This window comes from Pan paniscus, chromosome 4 (assembly GCF_029289425.2).
Source record: "Pan paniscus chromosome 4, NHGRI_mPanPan1-v2.0_pri, whole genome shotgun sequence".
Classification (NCBI taxonomy): Eukaryota; Metazoa; Chordata; class Mammalia; order Primates; family Hominidae; genus Pan; species Pan paniscus.
In genome coordinates, this window is record NC_073253.2 from 146,332,460 (window position 1) to 146,346,149 (window position 13,690).

Genomic DNA, 13,690 nt, shown 5'->3' on the forward strand with positions numbered 1-13,690 from the left:
CTTTTTATTTCTTCCTTAGAAATAAAAAGTGTCAAGGGAATGAATCGGAGGCATACTTTAGGATGTTAATGTTAGAAAGGAAGCCAAGATTTTTTTGTCCAACTCTCTCATTGTAGATAAGAAAATAGAGACTCAGGGAGGGAAAGGGGCTGGCCTAAGGTCAGAAACAAGTGCATGGCAGATGCAGATTTGAACCCAGGCATCCAAATTCCTGGTCCAGTACTCTAGCACGGCCTGGATGGAGATGGGTGGTGAAATGGATGGGAAGATTTGTCAGTTTGCCCCAGCACATTTACTATCCTTCCCACCACCCCGCCCAGCACATTCAACTGGCCCCTGCCACCAACCCCCTCATTCAAAGTACAGACACTACTCATTTTACAGACAGAGGTTCAGGATGTTTTTGGATCTGACATAGCCCAAACCAGGGCAGAGGCTGTAGCAAGGGGAGGAAGCTGGGAAAGCCTGAGGGTCAGAGGGGAGTGGAGGTGGACAGGATCTATGGCTACGGTTTTTCAGCCTCTCAGCCGTGCTGGGCCCTCGATGGCCCGTGGGAGTGGGAGCGTTTCCTAAGCTCCACTGAAGATAAGAGCCCAACCCAACCCCTCCCCCCACCCCTGCCCCTTCCTTAGTCTCTGGAGCTGGAACAATCAGGCTTGGCCATGGCGGCTGGTGCTGATAACCATTTCTTGGCAGAAGTGCCCGCCAAAGCTGTGGCCCTAGTCCTCACCACCACAGAGAGCCAGCAAGGCCTTCAGGAAGTCTCCGGAGGTGTCACCCTGGCAGAGGCAGAGAGCAGAGTGAGTGAAAACAGTCCTTCCAGTCTCAATGCCCCCTCCTCCCGGCTGCCCATCTGTCTGGACATCTCCCTCGGCTTCTCTCCATGACCAACATAGGATCCCATACCACATGTAGGCTACTGGGATCTCCCAGACACATAAATGTGACCACGTCCCTTTTGTTTATCCCCAGGAAGATATGCAAGCTCTCGGCCTGGCTTCAAGGCCCTTTGGGATCTGACCTGTGCAGAGCTCTGCAGCTTCACCTGTTCCTTTCCCCCAGGAGCATCTCAGTCCTCTCTCCACCTGTCACTCCCCTGTCCAGCATGCCCCTGTGCACCCCCAATCCCATTTGCCAGCAGGGCCCTCTCCTCTGAGAAGCACCCTGGCCACTCTCTTGCGTCAGGAGGCAGAGTGAACTCTGGCCTCCCTTGGTTCCCCTGGCACTCTGCTGATACCCTCCCCCATGGCCCTTGGCATATCGTGTTAGGTGATTTCTTATTTGAACAAACAACATTGAGTGCTAACTGCCAAGCCATTGCTGGGAATGGGTACAAACACCATCACGCTCACCACACATCACAGTGGTCTGGCATACGTTCAGACTGGGGAGGCCAAACTTCCTGACCCATGGTATGGTATGGATCTCCTTTCTGAGGGACTCCTATCATTGTTATGAGACATGGTTTTCGGGATTTTGTTTGTCCTTGTATTTTTTGATGTATGATTTTAAAACATAATATAGTATCAAAATGTGCCAACAATTTACTTACATTCCTACTAAATCTGTAAGAGACTGCCTCTGAGATGCCCATAGTCTCGTTAGCCAAGTAGAACCAAGCATCAGACTTTAAGATCTTGGCTGATCTCAAAGAGCAAAAATATAAGCTCCATATGTCAAAAAAGTCAGACGCAGCCAGGTGTGGTGGCTCACACCTGTAATCCCAGCACTTTGGGAGGCCAAGGCAGGTGGATCACTTGAGGTCAGGAGCTAGCAACCAGCCTGGCCAACACAGTGAAACCCTGTCTCTACTAAAAATACAAAAATTAGCCAGGCATAGTGATGCATGCCTGCAGTCCCAGCTACTCGGGAGGCTGAGGCAGGAGAATTGCTTGAACCCAGGAGGTGGACGTTGCAGTGAGATGAGATGGCACTGCTGCACTCCAGCCTGGGCGACAGAGCAAGACTCCGTCTCAAAAACAAACAAACAAACAAACAAAAAGTCAGACACAAAAGGTCACATATTAGGTGATTCCATTTATATGAAATATTCAGAAAAGGCAAATCTACAGAGACACAAAGTAGCTTGGTGGTTGCCTATGGCTGGGGATGGAACTAGATAAACAGGTATGAGAGAGCTTAGTGGGATGATAGAAGTGTTTGGAAACCAGCTGCATTATGGGAATGGTTGTACAACTCAGTAAATTTACTAAAAACTGTTGAATTGTACCCTTAAAACAGGTGAATTTTATGATATGTAAGTTTTTCGTTTGTTTGTTTGTTTTTGAGATGGAGTCTTGCTCTGTTGCCCAGGCTGGAGTGCAGTGGCGTGATCTCAGCTCACTGCAACCTCTACCTCCTGGGTTCAAGCGATTCTCTTGCCTCAGCCTCCTGAGTAGCTGGGATTACAGGCATGAGCCAACACACCCGGCTAATTTTTGTATTTTTAGTAGAGACAGGGTTTCACTATGTTGGCCAGGCTGGTCTCGAACTCCTGACCTCAAGTGATCCACCTGCCTTGGCCTTCCAATGTGCTGTGATTACAGGTGTGAGTCACCACGCCTGCCCATGATATGTAAGTTATATTTCCATAATGTTGCTTTAAAAAAAGCAAAAAATGGGCTCTTGTTTTATTTGGAAATCTTTAATTATAAACCTTTGATTCTTTTGGAATTGATTTCGGTATAAACAATGCAATACAGACCCCCTTTCATTTCAATATCCTGGCTGTTCTAAGCGGTAGCCCACTGGAAAAAAGTCCATGGGAATAAAGACTTCTAATCTTATATTACGGATCTGACACTCACCCCCTTCCTGCTAACCTCTAGCCCCTCCCCTTACCTCAATGGCTTGGTGGAGAGACTTGTCATATTTCTCAATGAATTCCCTCCGGATGTTGAGCAGGTCAATCTCACTGCGGGATACCATGATCCTGGTCAGAGTCTTCTCATCTGTGCCAGCACCCTGGTGGAGCCAGGCAGGAGGGAGACACAGGCGGGAGAGATAGAGCCCAGTCAGGCAAGAAACAGTGGTATCCCATCTGCCTTTCTCCCTTGTTCCTTCCAAAAACAGGGCGGATGTTCCACCTCTGTCTTCTGCAAACAGTCCCGACCAAAATCCCCCTGTGCCCAGGACTGGCCAGACTGACATGCAAAAAAGACGTGTGTGGGTTGAATAGTGTCCCCATGTCCACCTGGAAACTCAGAACATGATGTAATTTGGAAATAAGGTATTTGCACATGTAATTAGTTAAGATGAAGGCATACTGAATTAGATTGAAGCCTAAACCAATAACCAATATCTTTAGAAGAAGAGGGAGGGCACAGACATACACACAGAAAAGTGGCTAGGTGAGGACAGAGGCAGAGACTGGAGTGATGCATTCACAGCCAGGAAACACCAAGGACTTCTGGCAACCACCAGAATCTAGGAGAGGCAGGGGAGTGCGTCTCCCCCAGAGCCTCCAGGAGGACCCAACCCAGGCGACACCTTGATTTTGGGCTTTTGGCCTCCAGAACTATGAGAGAATAAATTTCTGTTGTCACCCAATTTGTGGAATGTGTTACACCAGCCCTAGGAAACTACCACCGGGCCCAAGGAGCAGGCACAGGGCGTGGAATGTGTGGGCAGCCAGAGCTGCCTCTGCCCCCAGGGAGCGACAAGCACCAGCCCAGGAGTCAGAGCTAGGTTCGAGTCCCAGCTCTGCCTCTTAGGAGCTATGTAAATGTGGGCAACGTTTTACCCTACCTAGTCCTGAGTTTCCTCCTCTATCAAATGAGGATGCTACCACAATTTCACAGGACTGCCATGAGGGTCAGCTGTGGTCAGAGAGATGAAGCCCTTGGCACAGGCTTGACACATAGTGAATGCTCAATGAACGGCTGTCACATTTGGAGACTGTAGGGTGAGGGTCTCAGGTTCCTTCCTACCCTCCCACCTGCCCAGGCTGTCTGCAGTTGAGACTCCAGTGGCTGAGAGGGTGGCCAGTGTGGCTTGGGCTCTCCCGGAAGGGCAGGCCTAGACTCAGAGGGGAGCACTTGTGACCTTTGATGACTATTTGTCATAGGAGACCCTGTGTCACCGGATAGATTGTGAGCTCTGAGAGGGCAGAGACTGTGTCCTACCCAGCCCTGTGTGCCTCCAGAGCACATTTCTCAACCTTGGTATTTGGGGCTGGATAATTCTTTGTTGCGCAAGCTTATCCTTTGCACTGAGGTTGTTTAACAGCATCCCTGTTCTCTCCCCACCAGATGCCGGTAGCAACAATCTCCAAGTTGTGATGACCAAAAATGTGTCTGGATATTGCCAAATATCCTCCGGGGAGGGGGAAGGCGGGGGAAATCACCCCCAACTGGGAAATACCATCCTAGAGCCAGACAAGGGCAGATGCTAATAAATGTCAAATGGGAAGAAACAGCTGCCAGGAATCCTGATCTGGGGGATGGTGCACATCTGTTTGTTTGTGTGTGTATGTAAGTCAGTGCTTGAAGGGAAAGGAACGCCAGCATGTTTTCTTACCTTCATGGATTTGTAAAGTTTGTCGGCAAAGAAGAGAGGCTTGTTCTTGACACTTTGAACTGGTAGGAAGAGCAGAGAGATGCGGGGAACGTGGTCAGAGGCTGTGAACCCAGACTCTGGACCGGCCTCCCCCATCTCCCCACCTCGTCTATCCCTGCATGGGTCTGCAGATCATTGTCAACCCCAGGGTCATGCTCAGACGACACCTTTGCTCCCCTTCCCCATGCTTCCTCCTCTGGCCCATCCTTAGGCCTGGCTCTCAATTGGTTGCAACTCTCTTCCTTCTAAGGTGCTTACAGCTAACCAAGGTCAGGAGAGGATTCAAAGGTAATTAACTCCTCATGAACCCAAGGCACGGGGCCTCAAACTTTTAAATGCATTGGAATCACCCAAGAAGCTTGTTTAAAACTCAGGGTTTAGGCTCCACCCTAAAGACTCAGATTTTGGAAAGATTTTGAGCAGTGGTTCTCAAAGTGTGGTTTCTGGACCGACAACATTAGCATCACTTGAAAACTTGGAAGAAAGGCAGATTCTCATGCCTCAGATTCCAGAGATGCTGAATCTGAAACTCTGGAGGTGAGTGACCAGCTTGTCCTAGTTTGCCTGGGACACTCCAGGTTTTATTAGGTTGGTGCCAAAGTAATTGCAATTTTTGCCATCGCTTTCAATGGCAAAACTGCAATGACTTTTGCACCAACCTAACAGCACTGAAAGCCTTGCGCAAATCAGAATGGTTGGCCACCCTACTCTGGTGCAGCCTAATGCTTGAGAGTTACTGATTTAGAGAAATATTGCTCCAAAGAATGACTGTCCGTTGGTAAAATTTAAGGGACCATGCAAATCCCTGGGGCTGAGTGTTTCCCCAGGGCCTGAACAATCTTGCAGGATTGGCAGCCCCTGCTCCCTACCCTGGCTGCAGATAATGCCTGCCTGGTTTCACCAACCCCGCCCTTTCTCAAAGCCTAGGGTTCTCTAGCCCTTCACAGCTGCTTGACTGCAAGGCTCCAGAGCCCACGCACAGGTGTCTCAGACAGCTTAAAAAGGAGGAACCAGACACCAGTACTATAGCTGGAATGACTCTGGATATAATGAGAACAGACGGCAAGAGGCTGGAGTTGCGTATCCCAGTGGCAGAGTCAAGCAAGACTCCTCTGCAACAGGCTCAGGAACCCCGTGGGAAAGATCACATCACACACCTCCCGTCTCCAGCTCCTTACATATCTCCCTACTACCTCCCAAACAAATCCCAAGCTCCTTGGCTTGAATGTCAAAGCTCCTGGCCTCCTTTGCAACCTCATGGCCCTTGCTCCCCCATTCCCAGAACAAACTGCAAATTCCTGTGTCTCTCTGCCCTTCCTGGATAGATGCATTTCCTATCTGCCCTTCACTATATTATCTCTCTAAATCAAATCCCATCCTTCAAGGCTGTACTTGATGTCCATGTCCCCAGTCATGACATCACCCCCAGGAAGCCTTCCCTGACTTCAGACCTAGGGCTTTATCAGTCTGGCTAAGAAGCACGCTGGGCAGAAACTTCTCTCTTCTGTAACCAACCCCACAAGCCTTCCTAAAAACTGAGCCTGTCCATCTGTCACAGGGGACCCCGATGCCTGCCATTGGATGGAGGAGTGTGAAATGGTGTGTTGTGGTGTGTGTTTGCACGTGTATACCTGTTCAAGGTGGGAGGGGAAAGGGAAGAGGGAAATACACGAGGAGGGTAGGAATCTGAAAGTGTCTCCAAAGGCTAATTATTCTGGTGTTAAGAACATGAGCTTTGGAGGTAGGCAGCCTGTGGTTTGAGTCCTGGTTCTACTGCTATAAGCCTCTCTGAACTCAGTGTCCTCTTTTGTAAAATAAGCTGGTTAAGAGCACCTGATGAGAATGTAACTAAACCTGCGTGCAACTAACTTTGCGCAGGGCTTGGTGGGAAACGACAATACAAATACAAACTAACCCTTGTCCAGTGAGTATTACATGCCAAGAGGCACCGTTCCAAGTGCTTTACATATAATTAACTAATTTCAGCCTTACAAAATCCACCCTATGGGCTGGGCACTGTTGTTATCTCCACTTTACAAAGGAGGAAATTGAGACACAGAGGTTTTGTGACCTGCCCAAGGACATATAGTGAGTAAGTGGCAGAGCAGGGATTCAACCTGGATTCCATGCTTTTATTCGCCGGGCTATCCCGCCTCCTAGATATTGCTCCTGGGTGGTAAAGGCCCATCACGTGCTAAACAACACCCCTACCACCACCTCGACTTCACCCAAATCTAACACACCTTTCCCCCACATTTTAGTGTCTCTGAAATCAAGATGTGTTTTATAATTGAAGGCAATTATGTGAAAATCTTCCACGGACACCTCTTGGTAAGATTTTTTAAAAGTGCATTGATGCAATGTGTTTTATAGCAAATGAAACAAGATACCACTAATGATGAATATTAATGAGAATAACTTCAGCCCTAACCCATATCCACTCATCCATATTTATACACAGTGGAATTAAGATCCAAAAGGGAAAAACCTTTTCCAAGTCAAGAGCTCAAATTATATAAGCATAACCAAAAAGCCAGGTACTGGGAGGAGACGAGGGTCTGTGTGTGTGTCATCTGCATCTAGCGTGTATGTGTCTTGTATGTGTGTGTGTGTGCATATGTGCTGCGTATATGTGGTGTGCATGGGTCATGTGTGCACAGTGTGTGAGTGGTGTGTGTGTAAGTGTAGTGTCTTGTGGGGGTGTAGCATGTATGTGTATATATAATGTGTTCTGTGTGTGATGTGTGTATGTGTGGTGTGCACCTGTCACATGCATATGTAACGTGTTTTATGTATGTGTGTGTCACATGTGAGAATGTGTGTGTGTATAGTATGTGTCTTGTATATGTTAGGTGTGTGTGTCAAGTGTGTGTGTGGTGTGTGTGTGTATACACCCTAGTTGTGCAGGACAGCGTGCCCCCTCCCCTGCCTGCCCCAGTCTTCCTGGTCCTTCCCTAGCGACAGTTATTTTCTCACCCTCTCCTGCAGCCTCGAACAGACCTCATGACATTCCTGCACAATCACACATTTGGCAGCACCCCTGGAGGCGAACTGTGACAGTGTTTACTTTCCAGTACTAGCTTCGCAGGCTGCCAACGTTCTATTCTTCCAGAGAATCTGTTCAAGTTCCCAGTGCCCCCAGCCCTTCCCTTAGTCCCTGCCAGTTACCAATGGCCACAAATGCATCCCTGACATCCCCAGACATCTCCTTCTTGATGGTGTGCTCCACGTCATAGTTGGACATCTTGATGAACTCCTGGAAGACTGGCCACAAGAGAAGCCCCAGAGGTGGGGGTGAGCTTCAGTGCAGGAGGCGGAGGACCCCTCCTCAGCCCCACCCAGTGCCTCCCACAGGCTGTGCCTGAGAAAGTGGAAGGGCAGCAAATATGGCCACAGCCCAGGCCTAAATGCATTGGGAAAGATCATCCCGATAGAGAAGCTCTGACATCAAGGCTGCCGTGGGCTCAGAGCCAAATCTGTCCCACGTCAGTCCCCGTGCCTGGCCAACGGTCTTAGAACCTCGGCCAAGTTCTGGGAACCCAGGCTGGGGTAGTAAAAGGAGCACGGGTCCTAGTCATGGTTCTGCCCCAGCTCACTGAGGGACCTTGGGTGATCTCTCTCCTTTCTGGGCCTCCTCTTCCTCCTGTGTCCGCTTGGGATGAAGACACAATGATAACACTCAGGAAACACTCACTGAGTCAGGCATTGCGCCAGTGCTTTATGTGTGTTATGTTTTTTGTATCTTCACAACAATCATCTCAGGTAGAGCTAAAACCCTGATTCCTACGTAAGGGAGCTCAGGCGCAGAGATTCGGTGACTTGCCTGAGGTCACATGGCTGTTAAGTGGGGGATTCAAATCAAGGCGGTCCAGTGCCCAAGTCCATTCTTTTAGCCACTATGTTAAAGCACCTTAAATACTGAGAAGTGCCAGACATTAAATGTAGACATTTAATGTAGTGCCAGACATTAAAATGTAAATGTCTCAGTGCAGGACACTTCATGATTACCGAGTGCCAGGGCCACTGCATACAGGTGTGCCCTGAGCATGTGGCAGCCTGTGGTTCAAAGATGTCTATGTGGGTCTTGTGCCACCACCACCTCTCGCTGCCTTGCTCCTGGCAGGCATCGCCAGTGAATCATGACGCGGGACCCCAGAATCCTTAACACAGCACTCTAGGCAGCTACTACCAATCAGAGTTGGCCTTTGAGGTGAAATCCAGTTGCTATACCTAATCCCGGGCATCCCACCTGCTTCCCTAAGGAGGAGAAAGAAGGTGAGGTATAAGTGGTAGAGCCAGGACTAGAACCCAGGGCTCCAGAGTCGCCGTCACCCATGACACGCTACTGCTGGGTTAAGGAGGAGGTGGGTGGGCAACGGGCTCCTCTTGCCACAGAGAGCTGAGAGGCTCTCATGAGATTCTGGGATCTTCCTGCTGAGCTGGGAAGGGAGGAGGTCAGGCCTCACCTCTCCGGAGGTGCGGATAGCTCCGGGTACACAGGATCGTCATGAAACGTGTCTCCAAGGAAGTTTTGTCTCCACTGGGTGTGTCTGCTATTTCCTGCAGAGCCCCAGTTGGAGCAAGGATTTGGGAGGGGAGACATGAGAAAGCCTTGGTTATTATTCACTTTCATGTCTTTGCCTGGGCTGAGGGCAGTCAGAAGCTGGGCTCACCCAGCCATCCAAGGGGGCCGAGACTGGTCCCCTCTTCCTTCCTCAAGCACAATGGCTTCTATACTCCCCTCTCCAGTTCACAAGGACCCTGTGAACTGACAAAGATGGCCTTAGCACTGGGTACTTCCATCCTAGCCTCAGGACCGTGGGGCTGGGGCTCCTAGGAGGACCCACATAGACTCTGAGCATAGCAACTGGGAGTTCCCCTTCCATCCCTCAACCTTTCTGCAAGCCCCTCTGGGAAGTGTGTATGGGGTCATATGCAGAGAAGATGGCCTGGCCAGTGTTTCCCCAAGCGGGGTCAAGGGCAAACACACCCGATCACACTGCATATTAGTGTTTCCATGGTTGTCTTCTAGCTAGCTACTAGTTCTATTTATACTGATAGTAAATTCCCCTTAACTCATTTTGGGTTTAAAAGTGAGTCAATTTAAAGATCAGTATTAATAGCTGGTGGTTACACAGCACAAATCGTGCCAGAGATGATTAGCTGAAGTTTGGGAAACACTTGCCTGGCCTATCTTTTACCAAGCAGGGCCCTGAAGGGGAGAGAGAGAAGCCGCACAGCAAGCTCCCAAATCACTGCTCGATACTGCCCCGCTCGGCCCAGTAAAGGCGGACTTTACTCAGAGGCCGTTAAAACCCAAATGAAGAACAGGACACTCACCAAGATCTCAGCAGCCACCTGAGAGCAGGGAGGGGAGAGAGGAGGGAGAGAAGGGAGGCGAGAGTCAGAGGAGGTTGGGGAGGCTGGTGCTGGGGCCCTGGGGTGCAGGGTGAGGGGCCTGGCTGGGAGTGGGAGAGGTCCCAAGAGACCTGAGAGAACCCGGGATGCGAAAGGAAGGGGGGTAGGGACAAGATAAAAATACCTTCCTATGACCTTTTGGGCTGGAGCTCAGAATGCGGATAGGCCTGGCAATAACTAAAAACGTGTTCACTTGAAGGGTAAGAGAAAGACACAGAAATGGGGAACTCTGCCCTTCGCACCCCAAAACCCAGAGGAGATTCCAGGCCTGTTTCTTTGTCTGAAAGTGGAAATAATCCCTGCCACTTCCTTACAGAACCACTGAGATGTAAATGTGAGCAGTGCAAAGTTCTCTGCACCCTTTAGCATATTCAGAGTTCCAAGGCAAGAGACATGTAATTTTAGCCTTCATGTTACAGACAGGAAAGACTGGCCAGCTGAGGCCTTAAGGGGAGCTGACCTGCCTGGAGGCACACAGCAAACAGTGATGGGAAAGTCATTTTACAAGGGTTACTTTTAATCACTGCACTATGCAGAGTGCAAAATTCTGTGGTTAGGACACTATTTTGTTAGGCAAATAGCTGTGACTTGGAGAGCCTGGGAACAAAATACCCAGGCTCGTGTACCTAGGCTGCGTATTGCTTTCGCCGTTCCCCCAGAAACTCTGCGGACTTTATTCTATTGGATAGACTGAACTCTTTATAAACTTCACAATAGCCTATACTCTGGAAACCTTCCTCTTCTTTTCATTGCATAATTGGCAATGTCCGTTAAAAGTTAAAAGGCATATGCCATTTGATCAAGCAATTATATTGCTAGGAATTTGCCCTACAGGTATACTGGCAAAAGCCTTCCACGATAGAATACAAGACTGTTCACTGCAGCATTCTTTTTAATTTTTGGAGACAGGGTCTCACTCTGTTGCCCAGGCTGGAGTACATTGGCACAATCTCGGCTCACTGCAACCTTGACCTCCTGGGCTCAAGCGATTCTCCTGCCTCAGCCTCCTGAGTAGCTGGGACTACAGGTGTGTGCCACCACATCCAGCTAATTTTTTAATTTTTTGTAGAGAAGGGGTCTCACTTTGTTGTCCAGTCTAGCCTCAAGCAATCCTCCTGCCTTGGCCTCCCAAAGAGTGTAGTGGTGCGATCTCAGCTCACTGCAACCTCCACCTCCCAGGTTCAAGCGATTCTCCTGCCTCAGCCTCCTGAGTAGCTGGGATTACAGGTGCATGCCACCAGCCCAGTTAATTTTTTTTTTTTTTTTTTTTGTATTTTTAGTAGAGATGGGGTATTGCCATGGTGGCCAGGCTGGTCTCGAACTCCTGACCTTAGGTAATCCACCCGCCTCAGCCTCCCAAAGTGCTGGGATTACAGGCACTGCACCTGGTCAGCATTTTTCGTACTAGAGAAAAACTGTAAACCATCCTGAGATTGACTTGTTAAACAGGCTATGACTTATCCAATCAATGGAAACAATCCATGCAGTTTTTACAAAGGATAAGATTATCTACAATGCTGATAAGGAGAGTTTCCATTTAAATTAAGTAAAGAAGTAAAGTATAGCATATTTTTGTGTAATATAGTGTTTCTTTTATCTAGATTCAAAAAAAAATAGACACTCACTTTCTCATACTTCCTGGGAAGTACTTAAGAAACTGTCGAGACACCTTTGAGGAGAGGGACTATGAGGGAAAGCTTTTGCATTTTTTTTATTCTTCCTGAAAATTTCTTAAAGATGCAAATATATTATTTCATTTTAAATTTAAATGTTAAATAAGAGTTATCAAGGCTACTAGGATTATGGGCTGCTTCTGGTTTTTAAAATATTTTTCTGTATTAAAAACAACCTATGCCAGGCACAGTAGCTCACACCTGTAATCCCAGGACATTGGGAAGCCAAGGTGGGAGGATCACTTGAGCCTATGAGTTTGAGACCAGCCAGGATAACATGGAGAAACCCTACTCTACCAAAAAATTAGCTGAGCATGGTGGCGCACGCCGTTATTCCCAGCTACTTGGGGGGCTGAGGTGGGAGGATTGCTTGGGCCTAGAAGGTGGAGGTTGCAGTGAGCCAAGATTGTGCCACTGCACTCCAACCTGGGTCTCAACCCTATCTCAAACATCACAAAACAAAAACCTAGTTGAACCCTGCAGACATCATACTAGGTAAAGAAAGCCAGTCATAAAAGCATAAATACTGTATAATTTCACTTACATGAAGTCCCCAGTCAAATTCACAGACATAGAAAGAATGGTGGTTGCCAGGGGCTGGGGGAAGGGAGAATGGGGAGTGACTGTTGAATGGGTCCAGAGTTTTGGTTTTGCATGACGAAAACAGTTTTGGAGGTGGCTGGTGGTGACAGCTGCCCAACAATGTGAATGTACTTAATGCCACTGAACTGTATACTTTAAAATGATTGGCCAGGCATGATGGCTCACGCCTGTAATCTCAGCACTTTGGGAGGCGGAGGCAGGTGGATCACCTGAGGTCAGGAGTTTGAGACCAGTCTGGCCAACATGGTGAAACCCTGTCTCTACTAAAAATACAAAAAATTAGCCGGGTGTGGTGGCAGGTGCCTGTAATCCCAGCTACTCAGGAGGGTGAGGCAGGAGAATCGCTTGAATCCGGGAGGTGGAGGTTGTAGTGAGCCAAATTGCAACACTGCACTCCAGCCTGGGCAACAAGAGGAAAACTCCATCTCAAAATAAATAAATATATAAAATGATTAATATGGTAAAGTTTATATGTATTTTATCAAAAATTTGTAAAAACTTATGCTAAATAAAATGGTATCATTTTTAAAAAGAGAGAGAGAGGGACATGTTTAAAAAATTTAACAGAAAAGAATCCAAAGTCCCAATTGTTCTCACTTACGCAGGTCAGAGAACCCTAGACATACTCGGTTTTTCAAAGCATCTTTAAGATAATAATATCTGTAATGTAAAAAAAAAGTGGTGGGACACTAAATTAATATTCACCACAAAAGCTTGTTCTTATTAGCCTAGCTACTTCATGCAAAAATTAATCTGGACAGTTCCTCAAATGGTTAAACTTAGAGTTCTCATATGACCCAGCAATTCTATCTAAGAGAAATGAAAACATATGTGCACACAAAAACTTGTACACAGATGTTTAGAGCAGCATTAGCCATAATAGCCAAAAGGTGGAAATAACCCAAATGTCCATCAGCTGATGAATGGATAATAGAATATTATTTGGCAATGAAAAGGGAGTACCAACATGCTACAACACGGATGACCCTTGAAAACACTGTTAAGTGTTTAACATAGTGTTTAAGTTAGTGTTTTCTTAAGTGAAGAAGCCAGTCCAAAAGGCCACGTATTAATATCACTGTATTGACATGAGGTGTTTGGAAGAGGCACATCTGGAGAGACAGAAAGTAGATTAGTGGTTGCTTAGGGCTGGGGGGTTAGTAGGATATGAGGAGTCACAGCTAATGTGTATGGAGTTTCTTTTGGGGGTGAAAAAATGTTCTAAAATTGATTGTGGTGATGGTTGCATTAAGTCTGTGAAGATACTAAAAACCACCAAATTGTACACTTTAAATGGGTCAATAGTGGGGTAAATGAATTCTATTTCAAGAAAGCTGTTATATTTTTAAAAGCCTGGGCCAGGCATGGTGGCTCACGCCTGTAATCCTAGCACTTTGGGAGGCTGAGGCGGGCGGATCACTTGAGGTCAGGAGTTCATA

The 13,690-nt window shown here is 47.7% G+C and overlaps 1 protein-coding gene across 4 annotated transcripts in view; it reads right to left on the reverse strand.

Moving 5' to 3' along the window:
• Positions 1-376: 376 nt before the first annotated feature.
• ANXA6 (annexin A6) overlaps positions 377-13,690 on the reverse strand; it is a 56,778-nt gene continuing 43,464 nt past the window's right edge. For 2 of the 4 annotated variants that reach the window (XM_003828996.6, XM_055112806.2), the window contains exons 21-26: positions 9,898-9,915; positions 9,024-9,117; positions 7,726-7,821; positions 4,519-4,577; positions 2,842-2,964; positions 377-779 (exon numbers count right to left, since the gene is read on the reverse strand). In XM_003828996.6, the coding sequence (XP_003829044.1) occupies positions 720-779; positions 2,842-2,964; positions 4,519-4,577; positions 7,726-7,821; positions 9,024-9,117; positions 9,898-9,915 (450 nt within the window). In that variant the 3' untranslated portion in view covers positions 377-719. The remainder of the gene's footprint in view (positions 780-2,841; positions 2,965-4,518; positions 4,578-7,725; positions 7,822-9,023; positions 9,118-9,897; positions 9,916-13,690) is intronic. The other 2 variants (XM_008954432.4, XM_063604266.1) reach the window with 1 other exon arrangement.